The sequence below is a fragment of the Elephas maximus genome, chromosome 17 (assembly GCF_024166365.1).
Source record: "Elephas maximus indicus isolate mEleMax1 chromosome 17, mEleMax1 primary haplotype, whole genome shotgun sequence".
Taxonomy (NCBI): Eukaryota; Metazoa; Chordata; class Mammalia; order Proboscidea; family Elephantidae; genus Elephas; species Elephas maximus.
This window is the reverse complement of record NC_064835.1, coordinates 13649457-13663894: the sequence shown is the minus strand read 5'-3', so window position 1 is coordinate 13663894 and position 14438 is coordinate 13649457. Positions and strand designations below refer to the sequence as shown.

General features: G+C 47.3%; 1 protein-coding gene across 2 annotated transcripts in view; it reads right to left on the bottom strand.

Annotated features, from left to right (window-relative positions):
• Positions 1-14438, bottom strand: part of GRIK4 (glutamate ionotropic receptor kainate type subunit 4) — a 519693-nt gene that overhangs the window by 17745 nt on the left and 487510 nt on the right. For both annotated transcript variants that reach the window (XM_049856800.1, XM_049856801.1), the window contains 4 exons: positions 12584-12757; positions 6941-7106; positions 4582-4807; positions 32-160 (listed from right to left, as the gene is read on the bottom strand). In XM_049856800.1, coding sequence (XP_049712757.1) covers positions 32-160; positions 4582-4807; positions 6941-7106; positions 12584-12757 — 695 coding nt within the window. The remainder of the gene's footprint in view (positions 1-31; positions 161-4581; positions 4808-6940; positions 7107-12583; positions 12758-14438) is intronic.

Here is a 14438-nt window from a genome sequence, read left to right as displayed (position 1 = left end):
GTGGGAGGGGGAAGGTCCTGAATCTCCTTACCTTTGGCTCTGTGATCTTCCTCCTTGGGGCACTTTCCCCCTTCCCACCATTTGCGCTTCAGGATTTCCAAGCGGTTGTTCTCCTGCAGCTGGAGAATGGCCAGATCAAACTCGTCCCGGAAAACCGAGCCTGCGGGGTCACAGGAGGGGTCAGAACACAGGACATGAATACCCACTTAGGTGTCTCTCACTCCCTTTCCTGGTAAATCTCTATCCGCTTTAACCTCAGGTGGACAAGACAGATGTAGTGGGGTGTCCCCACAGGGCCATGGCTCTCCACTGTGGCCAGTCTCAGGAATCTCCACAGAGAGGAGTGAGTTCTGGCTTCGTGGAAGGGCACTCTGCCCTTTCTACTTTCTCTTCTCTCCATACTGACTAGCATGTTGAGCCTGGAATGAGTCAGGTAACAGCTCACCAGACAGTTGTGCCACCCCCATCCCCACTCTGTCCCTATCACTTTCTCAGTTAAACAACCGTCTTTCCAGGTTAAATGGCCTGTCTACCGACACACAGGAAGTGGGTGCCAAGCATCCCATCTGCCTCCAGTAGTCCAAGCAGAGAAATGTTCTGTGACACAATCCTCTCAGTGAATCATTGACTATTTTCTACTTTATTTAATTTCTCAGGCACCTATAGCTCTCACTACATTACACTTCACAACTGTCTACCCAGTGCAGTCACCAGCCAATGAGAGAAGAGCCATCCCGGAAAGTGCCGGAAGCCTCCTCTTGTCCATCAGTGTGGAGAATCCAATCACCAGAAGTCCCCCCACCTTCACAGCTGCCTGCTGAGGGCACCACACATACATCACCCCATCTCCCCCAGCCCCTCCTGCCTCCTCAAACAGAAGGCTTCTGTTCAGAGCAATTCCTTTTTAATTTTTCTGAGGGAACATGGTCAAGGAGCTTGGGTTCTAGAATTTAGGTTTAATCACAAAAACAGGTTTGAATGAAACCGTGGAAAACTCAACGCTCCAGCACAGGCTCAGGCCTGAGATCATTAAGAAGAAGCTGCCAAAAGGTTGGAAATCAACTACGCTGCCCGGTTTTCTTGCCCAAGCTTTGCGAAGGCCTGATGTGAGCAGATGCCCCAGAGGAACAAAGCTAAGCTTGGAACAAACAGATGAGTGCTTCTCAACATTTAATGTGCACAGAAATCAGCTGGGGACCTTGTTAGAATGCAGATCCAGATTCAGGAGGTCTGGGTGGGATCTGAGAGTCTGTATATCCAACTCTTTCCCAGGCGATGCTGACTCTATCGGTCCATGGACCTCAAGGAACTAGATCATCTCCCAGATGTCTTCCGACTCTGACAGCCATGTCTCCGCAGACAGACCCTTCCCTACTACAGATACAACAATGCTGGCACACAACCCCACGCCTGCTGCACTGAGTGTGTGTGTGCAACTAACTTGAGTGAACATCCAGAGCACCGCATGTGTAAAACCAGTTGCTGGTGAGTCGGTTCTGACTCATGGTGAACGCGTGTGCGTGCGTCAGAGTAGAACTGTGCTCCATGGGGTTTTCAATGATGGGTTTTTCAAAAGTAGATCACCAGCCCTTTCTTCTGAGGTGCCTCTGGGTAGATCTGAACCTCCAACCTTTTGGCTAGCAGCCGAGCATGTTAACTGTTTGTACTATCCAGGGACTTCTGCCTCATGTATAAACTAAACCCATTGCCATGGAATTGATTCTGACTCCTAGTGGCCCTATGGGACAGAGTAAAACTGCCCCATAGGGTTTCCAAGGTTGTAGTCTTTGTGGAAGGAGACTATCACATCTTCTTCCCACAGAGCAGCTGGTGGATTCAAACCGATCACTTAACCACTGCACCATCAGGGCTCCAGCTTCACGCATAGTCCAAACCAAAAAACCAAACCCAGTGCCGTGGAGTCGATTCCGACTCATAGCGACCCTATAGGACAGAGTAGAGCTTGCCCCATAGAGTTTCCAAGGAGCACCTGGGGGATTCGAACTGCCGACTCTTTGGTTAGCAGCCGTAGTACTTAACCACTACACCACCAGGGTTTCCTCATGTGTAGTAAAAAAAAAATAGTACTAAAAATTGATCTTCAGGGAATGGATATATGAACTAGTTGCTCAGCAGATACCGTGAGATGGTGAAACAAAAGAGTATTTTAGGTTCAGAGACAACTATTCAGCCCGCCAGGCATCTCAGGCACTTTCGAGACATTTTCAAGCCAAACGCACACCACACCAGGGGCCACGTGAGAGGACTGTTCTTCTTACTCCCTGTTTGCCTACTTAGCTCCTAAATTACCTGACTAGTCTTTGATCTTGTTCCTTGTTTTGTTTCTCTTACTCTTCCTAGGCCCAGCTGTATTACTGCTCATTCTATAGTTACGCCCTCAGCTCTCACTTCAGAGTGACAGCATGCTTGTCTTTCTTGGACATAACCTCAGCTGGACCCCGGTCCTGTCTAATCAATGCACTCTTCCCCTCTGACCTGAGGACCCAGGCTAGCCCACAGCTCACGCTCTTGCCCAGCCCATTCTGTCTAGCTGGCAGGACCCATCTGGCAACATGGTCTGGTGAATGAAGTACTGGATGTGGAGACAAGGATCCTGGGCTCAGGCTCAGCTCCTCTACTTAATCTGTGAACTTAGACAAGTGACATCTCTGCTCTGACCTCAGCTCCACACTCTACAGAGTAGAACAGCCATATCTGCCTTGCAGCTGCAATGGTGACACAGGTGAAAACAGCAGCGTGTCAGATACACAACAAATGGGTTTCCCTCCCTTTTTCCTTGGTTACTGCTGAAAATTTCCGGAGTCGGTCTGTTTTGCCTCAATTTGTAGGTTTGTTCCATGAAAACTTTTGACGCGCTTGACATTTTGGGTTAAATTTGCTAAGCTGCTAAGAGTATTATCAAGGTGCACCTTAAGTTCAATTTGTAGTTCACTCCACCATCTTGAAACAAAATGTCAGCCAACAAATTTCTCAAAGGGACCCATCATCTGTGATATTAATGGACATCGATGAAATATGATGGCAAGGAGAAGGTATGGAGGTTTACAAGTGCCCCAGTAAGGCCTCCAGTTTACAGAACTGCTACTGTCAAAATTCACATCATGTGAGGATGAACCGTATTACTGCTTGTGTTGGCCTAGTTTCTGATCAGTCTTTAAGAAGCTATTCGCTTTTATCAATGATACAGGGAAGAAACGAAAAGATGGAAAGAGAATGAATACTCCCCAAGACAGGCTAAGTGCGAGACATTATGGTTAAGGCGCCTGACCAGATTATTAGGTTTAACTCTTTCAATCACCCTATGAAGTAGGTGTTAGAAACTTAAGTGAGATAACCGAAGCTCAAAAAAGATTAAATAACCTACCCAAGGTTCCACAGAGGGCAACCAGGATTCATTCCCAGGTCTGTCTGACCTGGAGCCCATGCTCTTTATACTCCACAGGTTTAAGTGAATTCTATCATTTATAGATCTTTGAGTTACATAAAGATCAATAGAAGAGATGTGTAATATAACTACAAAAATGCTTATACTATATATCAATTTCCTCACAGGATTTGATGGGCTCAATTCCTCCTTCTTCCCCTGCTGAAGGACAACTGTACATGACAGGAGCTCTTAATAGCATGTGTGGGGAGGGGAAGGATGACAATAGGGGAGTGTGTATATTAGAATCACCTGGGAGACGTTTGAAACTCCCCTCCACAATCACAACAAGTAGCTAAATAAGCCCTCCCCTCTCATCTTCTGGTGGAGGCACTTGCAGTAGGGGAAGGCCGGAAGGTTAAAAGTCCTTTAAAATGCACAGCTGGAAGATGTTTCTGGAAGCCAAACCCCTTTACCCTCCCATAACAACACAGACTGGCACACAAGGAGCAAGATAAATACCAGAGGCCTGCTGCCTGTTCTCAGTTATCCATGCTGGCCCGGAGTGCATGGGTCAGTGAGAGCCACCAATCATTTGAAAGCCATCTCATCTAATCATGTCAGTTCTTTTTGCAGCAAACTTTTCACCAGGGACATTAACAAATAGCAAAATTAATTCATTTGAGTTTTACCCTGGCTTCCTTCTCCTTCCCACTGCTAGTAGAGATGTCAATCAACTGAAAAATGGCCAAAAGGCAGGAAGCAGGAGAGGGAAGGAACAAAAGGTCTAAAAAATCTATCGAGGGTATCAATAAACCCATTGCTGTGAGTTGATTCCAACTCATGGCGACACTATAGGACAGAGTAGAACTGCCCCACAGGGTTTCCAAGGAGCGGCTGGTAGGCCCCAACTGCTAACTTTTTGGTTAGCAGCCGAGCTCTTAACTGCTGTGCCACTAGGGATACAGGGAGGGTATCAATAGCCCCTTAATAATTAAGGACTGAATATTGATCAATGACGAGTAAAAGCATATGGGTTTGCTTTTAAAAAAGACCTTGAGACTGCCAACCTAAAGTCACTGTCAAGCTGGCTCTAGAAACAGGGGCTGTTGAATTCACCACTGCATTCGATGGTTTTCCTACCCTGACCCAGCCTGGGTGAAGCTACACAAAGAGGCTGTCCCTCTCCTGCATACCGACTGGCATGCCAATCCCATAGCCCTTGGTGTCCAGCAGGCCCCCAATCTGAGTGAGGTTGCAGTTTCGCTGCCGATAGTACTCATTCATGGTGGACTCCAGAAGGAAGGCGTAGTTGGAATTCAACACCCTGGCGATTCCCTCCTCCGTGCTCTTCACAAACACACTCGGCTGCTTGGAATACATGTAATTCCACATGCGTTGGTAGGTCTGGTATCGAGAATTCTGGGAAAAGAACAAAAGGAAGCAAGATTGGGAAAAGGGAAAGGACATGCTGGTTTATAAAGAGAAGGAGTCAAGGTGAGTCTTAAAATTCTGACCCTTCTGTTACTCAACTCATTCGTATTCAATAGCCTTTTTTCTTTGCTTCTCTGAGCTCACAACGTTTACTGGGGTCATAGAACATTTACGTAACAGCAGGAGGAGGCAGCTATAAATTTTATATGTTTACCAGAAAGATGAAGGAGCAACAGCAACCTCAGGTACTGTAAACTTTGCCTACTGATTGGGTAAGTTGAGGTTCTGCCTCATTTACCCTGGACAGGTCTTCCATTGCTAGCCTCCACGTTCTGATAGAAAAGCTGGAATTATACTTGTGGTCCCTTCATTGTACTTCGGGTTGGTGGCAGTGAACTCACGTTCATTCAAGACTTTTAAAGTGACATCATCTGAAGGAGCAGTGTGAGCTGTTGTTTCTACCAATACTAAACCATTTTATTAATTACATAAGTAACCAAAAATAAAAACCAAACCGGTTGCCATCGCATTGATTCTGACTCGTAGTGACCCTGTAGGACAGAGCAGAACTGCCTCACAGGGTTTCCAAGGAGTAGCTGGTAGATTCAAACTGCCAACCTTTTGGTTAGCAGCCAAGCTCTTAACCACTGTGCCACCAGGACTCCACATACGGAACACTGGCTTCTGTTTTACATATAATTACGAGACCTAGAAAATTCTGGGGACCTATTCAAACTCTGTGTTTGGACGATGCTTTCACTGATCTCTGGGCCAACAGGCACTGAGACTTGTATGGAAAATAGAAAACTGAAGTCTTAGGCATGTTTCACGTGAAAACGAACTTCTTGGGCAGTCGGTTGGTTAGATACCTTGAGAGTGCCCACCTAAAGTCACTAAAAGGGAAATTTGCTTGCCTAGAGATTTTGGAAAGATATGAGAACTGCTCATCTGTCTGGCCTGGCTCTGTCAGCCTTGGAGATCAATTGATCAATTCTTCTGTCACCATTGTGACAGTGCCTTCTCCTGAGCCTTGCAAGGAAGCCAACAGGGTCACTACCTGAGACCTAGTAAGTCAGCCATCAATCAAATCAAATCATCTTAATCTAATCTTTCTCAAACTTCAATCATTTAAAGATTATTTTAATCTTGTTTTGTCTGACTGCTACCTATAAAATTTGACTCACTTTTTAAATTTTAAATGCATAATGTTAGCCTCATCTCATGAAGTAATAGATATGATTACATATATACTTACATGTATATATATCTAACCTGTTAAAAAAACCGTTGCCATCGAGTCAATTCCGACTCATAGCGACCCCATAGGACAGAGTAGAGTGCCTGGTGGATTTGAACTGCTCACCTTTTTGGTTCGCAGCTGTAGCTCTTAACCACTACACCACCAGGGTTTCTCTCTATATATCTATACATGTATATATGTATCTGTACATGTATACATGCACCTATACATGTATATACGTGTCCCTACGTGTATATATGTATCTATATATTATATACCTATGCTATGACTCAGAATTGACCCAACAGCAATGGGTTTGGTTTGGTTTCATACATGTACATATACATATAGTAGCCTGGGTAGTATAAACAATTATGTGCTTGACTACTAGCTGAAATGTTGGTGGTTCAAACCAACCAGAGATGCCTCAGAAGACAGGCATGGCAATCTGCTTCCAAAAGGTCACAGCCTTGAAAGCCCTATGGAGCACAGTTTTACTCTGCACACACGGGTCACCATGAGTCAGAATCAACTAACAACAACATGCATATACTGAATATATGTGTGTTTACACACACAATATCCCATTAAAATAAATATGAGATTATTGCAATTAAAAAATACTTGTGCCACATTGTACCTAATGTTATCTCAAGTGCCACCAACGGTCTATGTACAACACTTGGGGCACTGTCCCTGTAGGACCTTACTCCAGGGCTACTTTGTGGAGCAGGAGATAAATGAGCCCCATGTGCACAAATACTAAATGTTCAAAAGAGGTAACAGGATCAGGAGAGGTGATTTTTTTTCTCTAGAGGACAAACATCCCAACTTTTTTCTTTTCAATTCTCAATGTTTGTGAGCAACAAAAGGGGGTTTACTTGAAAAAAGGTCATGCTGGAGCCTCCGTGGATGGTGCCATACTCGATGGCAGTCTGGTCAGCCAGGTCATCCACTGACTCGATGGGCACATCCATGCGCTGAACGGTCAGGAAGGCTGCCAGATTGGCCGTGTAGGATGAGATGATGATCAGCGTGAAGGCCCACCTGTGCAGAAAAAGATCAGGGAGTCATCATTGCCCAGGCACTCCCAGGAGTCTTAGCCCCATCCCCAGTCCATGTGAGAGACCAGGTATCTCTCTTCTGAAGGAGCTCTCAGCTTAGTAGGGGGACAGAGAGGAGGCAGGACATATGATGCCAACGGAAATGAACTGTTTGGGAGGGTTGCCTAGAAGAAGACAATTCTTTTGTTTTTCGATTTCCTAAAGGAGGTGGTTTGGGGGTTGAAACCCTGGTGGCGTAGTGGTTAAGTGCTATGGCTTCTAACCAAAGGGCTAGCAGTTTGAATCCACTGGGCGCTCCTTGGAAACTCTGTGGGGCAGTTCTACTCTGTCCTATAGGGTCGCTATGAGTTGGAATCGACTTGACGGCACTGGGGTATTCAACAGAGAGATAGTCCATGCACGAGACAGCTTGGGATCCTGTGAGAAGTACCAATAAATGAGCTAAGGATGGGGAGCTCAAGCTGGGATGGCTCCCTCTGCCTCTTCGTGATGAAGCCAACCTTTAGATGAGAACTGCAGTCTAGGAAGCCTCTACCAGGAGACATGTACCATATCTCATGGAATCCCTACATCTCAGAGAGGTAAAATTCTTCTCCCAATTTTACAGACGAGGAGATTGAGGCTCAGAGAAATGAAGTAACTTGCCAAGTAACACACTGATAAATTTGTATTTTAGGATGAGGTCTGCAAACCATAACAGTAGATACTCAGAGACTCTTTAATTAAGAATAACTGGTGAAAACACCTCTGAACTGCTGAAAAGTTGGAATTAGAAAATACTCTTACAGTGGTCATGGTATTTCACATCAGGAGGTTGTTTTATTGAGTGGATAGAACTCACTTAAATTAGAATAATTTTTTTTTTTTTGCAGCTCAGGCAGCATATGATGATAAAGCCATTAAAAACGGTTTGTTCACTTAAGTAGGTTAAACAAGCCTTCTACCATCTGGTCAACAGAATGGATTTGCATCCCAATTCTTTTGTTTATAAGTGGTTCAAAGCTATACCTAAGCACAATTTAGGGTAGATAATCACCAATTCTGAGTCAGAGGAGTCTGAATTAATGAGGCTTTATTCATTATGAAGATGTTCCAACTACTGCATTGTTTGCCACAGGATTCAGCAGCCAGCAGCTTCCAGATGGATTTTCAAGAAGCTGGAAGTCCTGTTGTCCCCTTTGCCACCATGTCCAAAACTACTGGCAGCTACCTCCCCAGCAGTGAAGCCGTGGGACATCCTCCAGTTCAGTGGGGACAACCATCCTCCAGACCACCAGAACTGTGGCCAGAGCATCAGTAAGGTGATCTGGTTTTGAGTTCTGGCTTTGTCACATTGTCACATCGAAAGCCACTCCTCTGAGCTCTTTTATCGTCTAATAAATGGGGATAACGATGCCTGCTCTATCTTCTGAGAGTTGTGAGATCAAATGAGGTAATATGTCATTAGTGATTCATCATCTATGAAGTATTGTATGAATGTGAGATATCAGAGATACATAGAAAGACCCTCAGATTGAGTATCAGGCAAAAATAACTTGGCCACTTCCTTGCTGCCATCTCTGTTGGTCACCTATAAGTGCCATGTGTCCCTCCATACTAAGACCTGCTTTCGCTGCTCCTGCCTCAGCTCTTACCCTTTACTTGGAAGCTGTTGCTCGTGACTAGCCCTGGAGGAGGACCCGGACGCGTGTGATAACCCAGGAGGAGGCTGGTATTCTGAAGCTGCACAGCTCCCTTGGCTAGTGTCTTGGGTTAATGAGGGCTGGGTGTGGACATGACCTCAGCGTTGGCTGGGGCAGTTCCCTCAGCCCCATGGCTACACTCTGGTATTGCTTCTACCCTGGGCAACCATGTGGCTATTTATGCCGCTGGTCACAAGGGGAGCTTAGTGATAGTGTGTCAGAAAGCAAATCACACCCAAGCTCTTGGGGAGGGTTAGTGGAGCCCTGCTCCTGTGTGAAAGGAGCACTATCAGCTGTAAAACTGGTGTTCTTCTTAGCGACATGGTGTTTTCTGTCTCTTTCTCTGAGTGAGGAGGCCAAGGTAGGCCATGAAGGCCCTGTCTTCAGATCCCCCCACCCTCAGGGAACTGACAAAACCAGGGTCCTCAATTAATGATGAAGAGTTCCAAAAGGCAGAGGGCACAGTAACAGCCTGGGTCAGGGACTGTTGATAGCCTGACGTGGCGGGTTCTCATTAGTGCTGAGCCACCCACAAAGCTCTGGAGCTAAGGAACAAAGCCATGGGGACAGATATTTAAAGCAGAGCGACACTGAAGTTCTCAGAGCAGGGACTTCCTGCTGGGTGGGGAGCTGGCAGAGATGAACCAGGCAGCAGGGACCTCCTGCACTGCAGGGGAACAACTATCCTCTGGGGGGGGAAAAAAAACCCATGCGGAAAGAGATCAAAACCTGCAGCTGACTTCTTATCAGCCTGTCTTCTGGTCTGCCCAGATCTCCTGGGTTTCGAGGGAGCTCTGTGTCTGTCCCTGCTGAGATAGCACCTTATCCTGAGGACCTGAGACCCAGTTCTTCATACTGATCTAATCGGGGACTTCCCTGTACTATCTGGTAATAGGTGAACAACCTGCCCAAACCATTCGAGTCCTACTGTAGTTATTGCTTTTCAGGGAAAAAGTTTTCAGGGAAGTTTTCACTTCCGTAGCAGCTCCAGGGAGCCCTGGTGGTGCAGTGATTAAAAGCTCAGGCTGCTAACCAAATGAAGGTCAGCAGTTCAAATCCACCAGCTGCTTCTTGGAGATCCTATGGGGCAGTTGTACCCTGTCCTATAGGGTCACTATGAGTCGGAATCAACTCAATAGCAACGGGTTTGGGCTTTTTTTTTCTGATCGGCCCCAGTGGCTCCTCAGTTAACTCTGCCCAGACCACCCCCCTGCCCCAGGTCACAGGTATTGAGGGGTAGAAACACCACTTTCCTTTCAAACTGGCTTAAATGGGGCTGAGAAGGAGGGGGGAGAACCAGGGTTGTAAGTCCTGTACTCTCTGGCAGCAAAACCTAACAGTGGATTTTTAAATGAAGATTGGGAACTTTACATATACATATATATGGAGCCCTGGTGGCAAGCGTTGGAATGCACCAGCCACTCCTTGGAAACCCTGTGGGGATGTTCTACTCTGTCTTACAGGGTTGTTATGAATCGGAATCGACTCGACAGCAATGGATTGTTGTTGTTAGTGACCCCACATACAACAAAACGAAACACTGCCCTGTCTTGCGCCATCCTTAAAATCGTTGTTAAGCTTGAGCTCATCGTTGCAGCCACTGTGTCAATCCACCTCGCTGAGGGTCTTCCTCTTTTCTGCTGACCCTGTACTCTGCCAAGCATGATGTCCTTCTCCAGGGACTAATCCCTCCTGACAACATGTCCAAAGTATGTAAGACGCAGTCTTGCCATCTTTGCTTCTGAGGAGCATTCTGGTTGTACTTCCTCCAACACAGATCTGCTAGTTCTTTTGGCAGTCCATGCTATATTCAACATTCTTCACCAACACCACAATTCAAAGGCGTCAATTCTTCTTCGGTCTTCCTTATTCATTGTCCAGCTTTCACATGCACATGATGCGATTGAAGGTATCATGGCTTGGGTCAGGTGCAGCACAGTCTTCAAGGTGACATCTTTGCTTTTCAACACTTTAAAAAGGTCCTTTTTAGCAGATTTACCCTGCAATGCGTCGTTTGATTTCTTGACTGCTGCTTCCATGGCTGTTGATTGTGGATCCAAGTAAAATGAAATCCTTGACAACTTCTATCTTTTCTCCATTTATCATGATATTGCTCATTGGTCCAGTTGTGAGGATTTTTGTTTTCTTTATGTTGAAGTGCAACCCATACTGAAGGCTGTGGTCTTTGATCTTCATCAGTAAATGCTTCAAGTCCTCTTCACTTTCAGCAAACAAGGTAGTGTCATCTGCATAACGCAGGTTGTTAATGAGTCTTCCTCCAATCCTGATGCCCTGTTTTTCTTCATATAGTCCAGCTTCTCAGATTATTTGTTCCGTATACAGATTAAATAGGTATGGTGAAAGGATACAACCCTGATGTACATCTTTCCTGACTTTAAACCAATCAGTATCCCCTTGTTCTGTCTGAACAACTGCCTCTTGATCTATGTAAAGGTTCCTCATGAGCACAATTGTTCTTTTTTAAAAATATATATATATTTTAACATATTCCCCCTTCCCCCATAATGATCTAATAATAATTATTAGTTTGTAGATGTTATGGACTGAATTGTGTCCCCCCCACACACAAAAAAAATGCAGAAATCCTAACTCCTGTACCTATGAATGTGAACTTGTTTGGCAATAGGGTCTTTGAGAAGTTATCAAAGTTATCACTACTCTCTTCTGAGTGGTGTCTTATAGAAGAGGAGACACAGGGGAAGATCCCTGTGGAGATGCATCTACAGGTCAAGGAACATCAAGGACTGCCAGGAGCTGGGAGGGAGGGAGGCAGGGGACAGTTTCTCCCTCAGAGCCTCAGAAGGAACCAACATGGCCGATACCCTGATGTGGACTTCCAGCCTTCAGATCTATGAGACAAGAAATTTCTGTTGTTTAAAGCCACCCGCTTTGTGGTATTTTATCATGAAGCCCCAGGACACTGAGACCATACATTTACATCGCACTTTCAAGTTTTCTAAGCGCTTTCCCACATACTGAATCTTCTGACAAAGTTTGTTTTGCTCTGGATGAACCAAGAGAAGGGGTTTCAGGCTACGGCTGGCCGACTGCCCCTGCAGACAGGATGTAGCACTGCTTGCCATCAACTTGCCCTCTGAGGTCCTCTCCAACTCCGAGGGACTAAGAGTTCCCCACCCCTGCCATAGTTGGAAACCCTGGTGGCGTAGTGGTTAAGTGCTACAGTTGCTAACCAAGACTTCGGCAGTTCAAATCCACCAGGTGCTTCTTGGAAACTCTATGGGGCAGTTCTACTCTGTCCTATACAGTCGCTATAAGTCGGAATCGACTCTATGGCAGTGGTTGGGTGGGCCACAGTCGATGGGTGGGTAACATGGCAGCTGGCCATGAGTGCCTTCAAGCAGGGATTTCCTGGACACGCTCTACATATGCCTTCGCAGGCCCAGCCATTCCACCTCAGGCTGCTGTCAGGTCAAGAAGCTGTAATTGCTTTGCTGAGGGACATCAAGGCTGTTTTTTTCACCCTTCTTATTCCTGATCTGGGCCACAGAGGCAGAGGAAGGGGAAAGGGATAAGGCAGCAGAAAAAGCACCCACCCACTGCCCACAATCCTCCTTGGGCTGCAAAATGTAGCCAAGCTCCCCGCTAGAGCTTGTTTCAAAAGGAGGTGGCTGCAGGGCCCTCCCACAAGGCCGCTGAGCCAGAGTAGGGCTCATCCAAGGATCCCCTTTGCATCCTTGCCCCGTTTGCCTGGTTCCTGCCACATTAGGCCTGGCCCCGTGTCTGCCTGGGACCTTACCAGACGCCGCTGACACAGCGGGTGGACAAGGCGCGGGGGGCGATTGTAGAGCCCTGCTGCATGAAGCCCCCAACTGGAAACCAGAGGCTGTTGCCAAGGGAGTACTGGTTCACTAGGAGGTTGCACCGGCCCTGGGCGCATGAGTGTGGGCTGTACCACTCATAGGGGGTCAACCTGTGGGAGAAAAGGAACATGTGCCAGTGCGGAGAGGATGACTCCGGGGGAGAAGGTGCCGGGGGGTGGGAGAGGAGATCCAGCCTCACCTCAGTGCTCAGCCACCGCCTACGTGGCCTTCCACCAGCCAAACAAGTCCAACCGGATTAGGCTGGTGATTTTCAAACTGTTTTTCTATAATCAGAGGAACATTTTTGTTTTTTCCAGATAAATTCTGATGTGAAACTCCAGTTCACAAAGTGGATTAAAATGGAGCTCCTCTGCTGGATGCTGAGAGTGTCAAGGGGTGGAGAGCCTGGGAAGCTGCTTGTCCTGCTACCCTCAGTTCCCCAAGGTGATCATGGAGGAACCCTAGGGCCCCACAGAAGCCCAGTTTGAAAACCCCCAGTCTAGAGCAGTGGTTCTCAGACTTTAGCCTACATCTGACTTCCCGAGATGACTTGTGAAAACACAGATTGCTGGGCTCCACTCCCCGCGTTTCTGATTCGGTAAGTCTGGGGGAGGGGTGAGGATTTGTAAGTTCCCAGGGGGTGCTGATGCCACTGGTCCAGGGGCCATACTTTGAAAACCGCTGGCCTCAGCAGTCTCTAAGGTCGTGGTTCCCAGCCCTGTCTGCTCACCCGACTCACCTGGGGAGCTTTTAAAAAACTGCCAATGCCTGGATTCCACTCTCAGAGAGTCTGGTTTAATTTGTCCTGGTAGGACCCAGACACCTGTGTATCTTTTTTAAGTTCTCTAGGTGGAGACAATGGGCAGACAGGGTCGAGAAGGGTGGCTCCAAGGTCTCTGCCCCCAAATGAGGCAGAGCACCCTCCCCCATCCCTCGAAGCCTCACCACTTGCCTCTCTCTGAGCTGTGCCTCTGAGGCCTGGAATGCCCTTTCCTTCCTGCCCACCCTGCACATGCCTCCTCTCCTCTGCTCAGTGGCCCCAAGGCCATCTCCCACACAAAGCCTCCAGCTTTGATGAGTGATGATGTGCACCGTGTGCCTGGAGCAGGTGTGATGTGTTCGCAGGGTGCTATCATCATTGGGCCCTTCGTCCTTCGCTCAGCTGACTCTGCTCTGGGCATGCCTACAGTTCCTCCTCGCCCACATACTCACCCATGCTGCCCAACTCTTCATGCCCGTGAATCACCTGTCCTAGGAGATGGGCTCCCTCCCTCGGTAGGTCCTGCGGAGCTGCCTCTCACTAGTGGTGCCTCCCTCGGTGGCTCCCAGGTTCCCAAGCCGACAGACTGTTGGAATGACCTGAGGAGCTTCTGAAACCCAGCTTCCCCAGCCCCACCCCTGGAGAGTCTGAAACAACAGGGCCTGGGAATGCAAGCTTGTTAAAAGTTCCTGGGAGACTCCGATCTTTTGCTTGGAAACTGCTACCTGAGATCAGTACTTTTCAAACATTTTTCCTCTCTAAAGTCTTTTTGAGAAGTACGATGTGTAAGAGATCAAAGTGGAGCTGGTCTGTGTGTAGAGGGGTTGGGGCCCTGTAGCTGACTGCCCAGCCCCTTCTCACCCCACCAAAGTCTCTGTACCTCCCAGGAACCTCCATACTCCATGGAACCCTACTTGGAAACTACCACCTCAGGTCAGAATCTCCTAGGCTCGTAAGTGCAATACCCATGGGCTGCAAAGTCAGGCCTTCTCTACCTCCTTTTTGTCAAAGATGGCTCTTGGTGCTGTGTG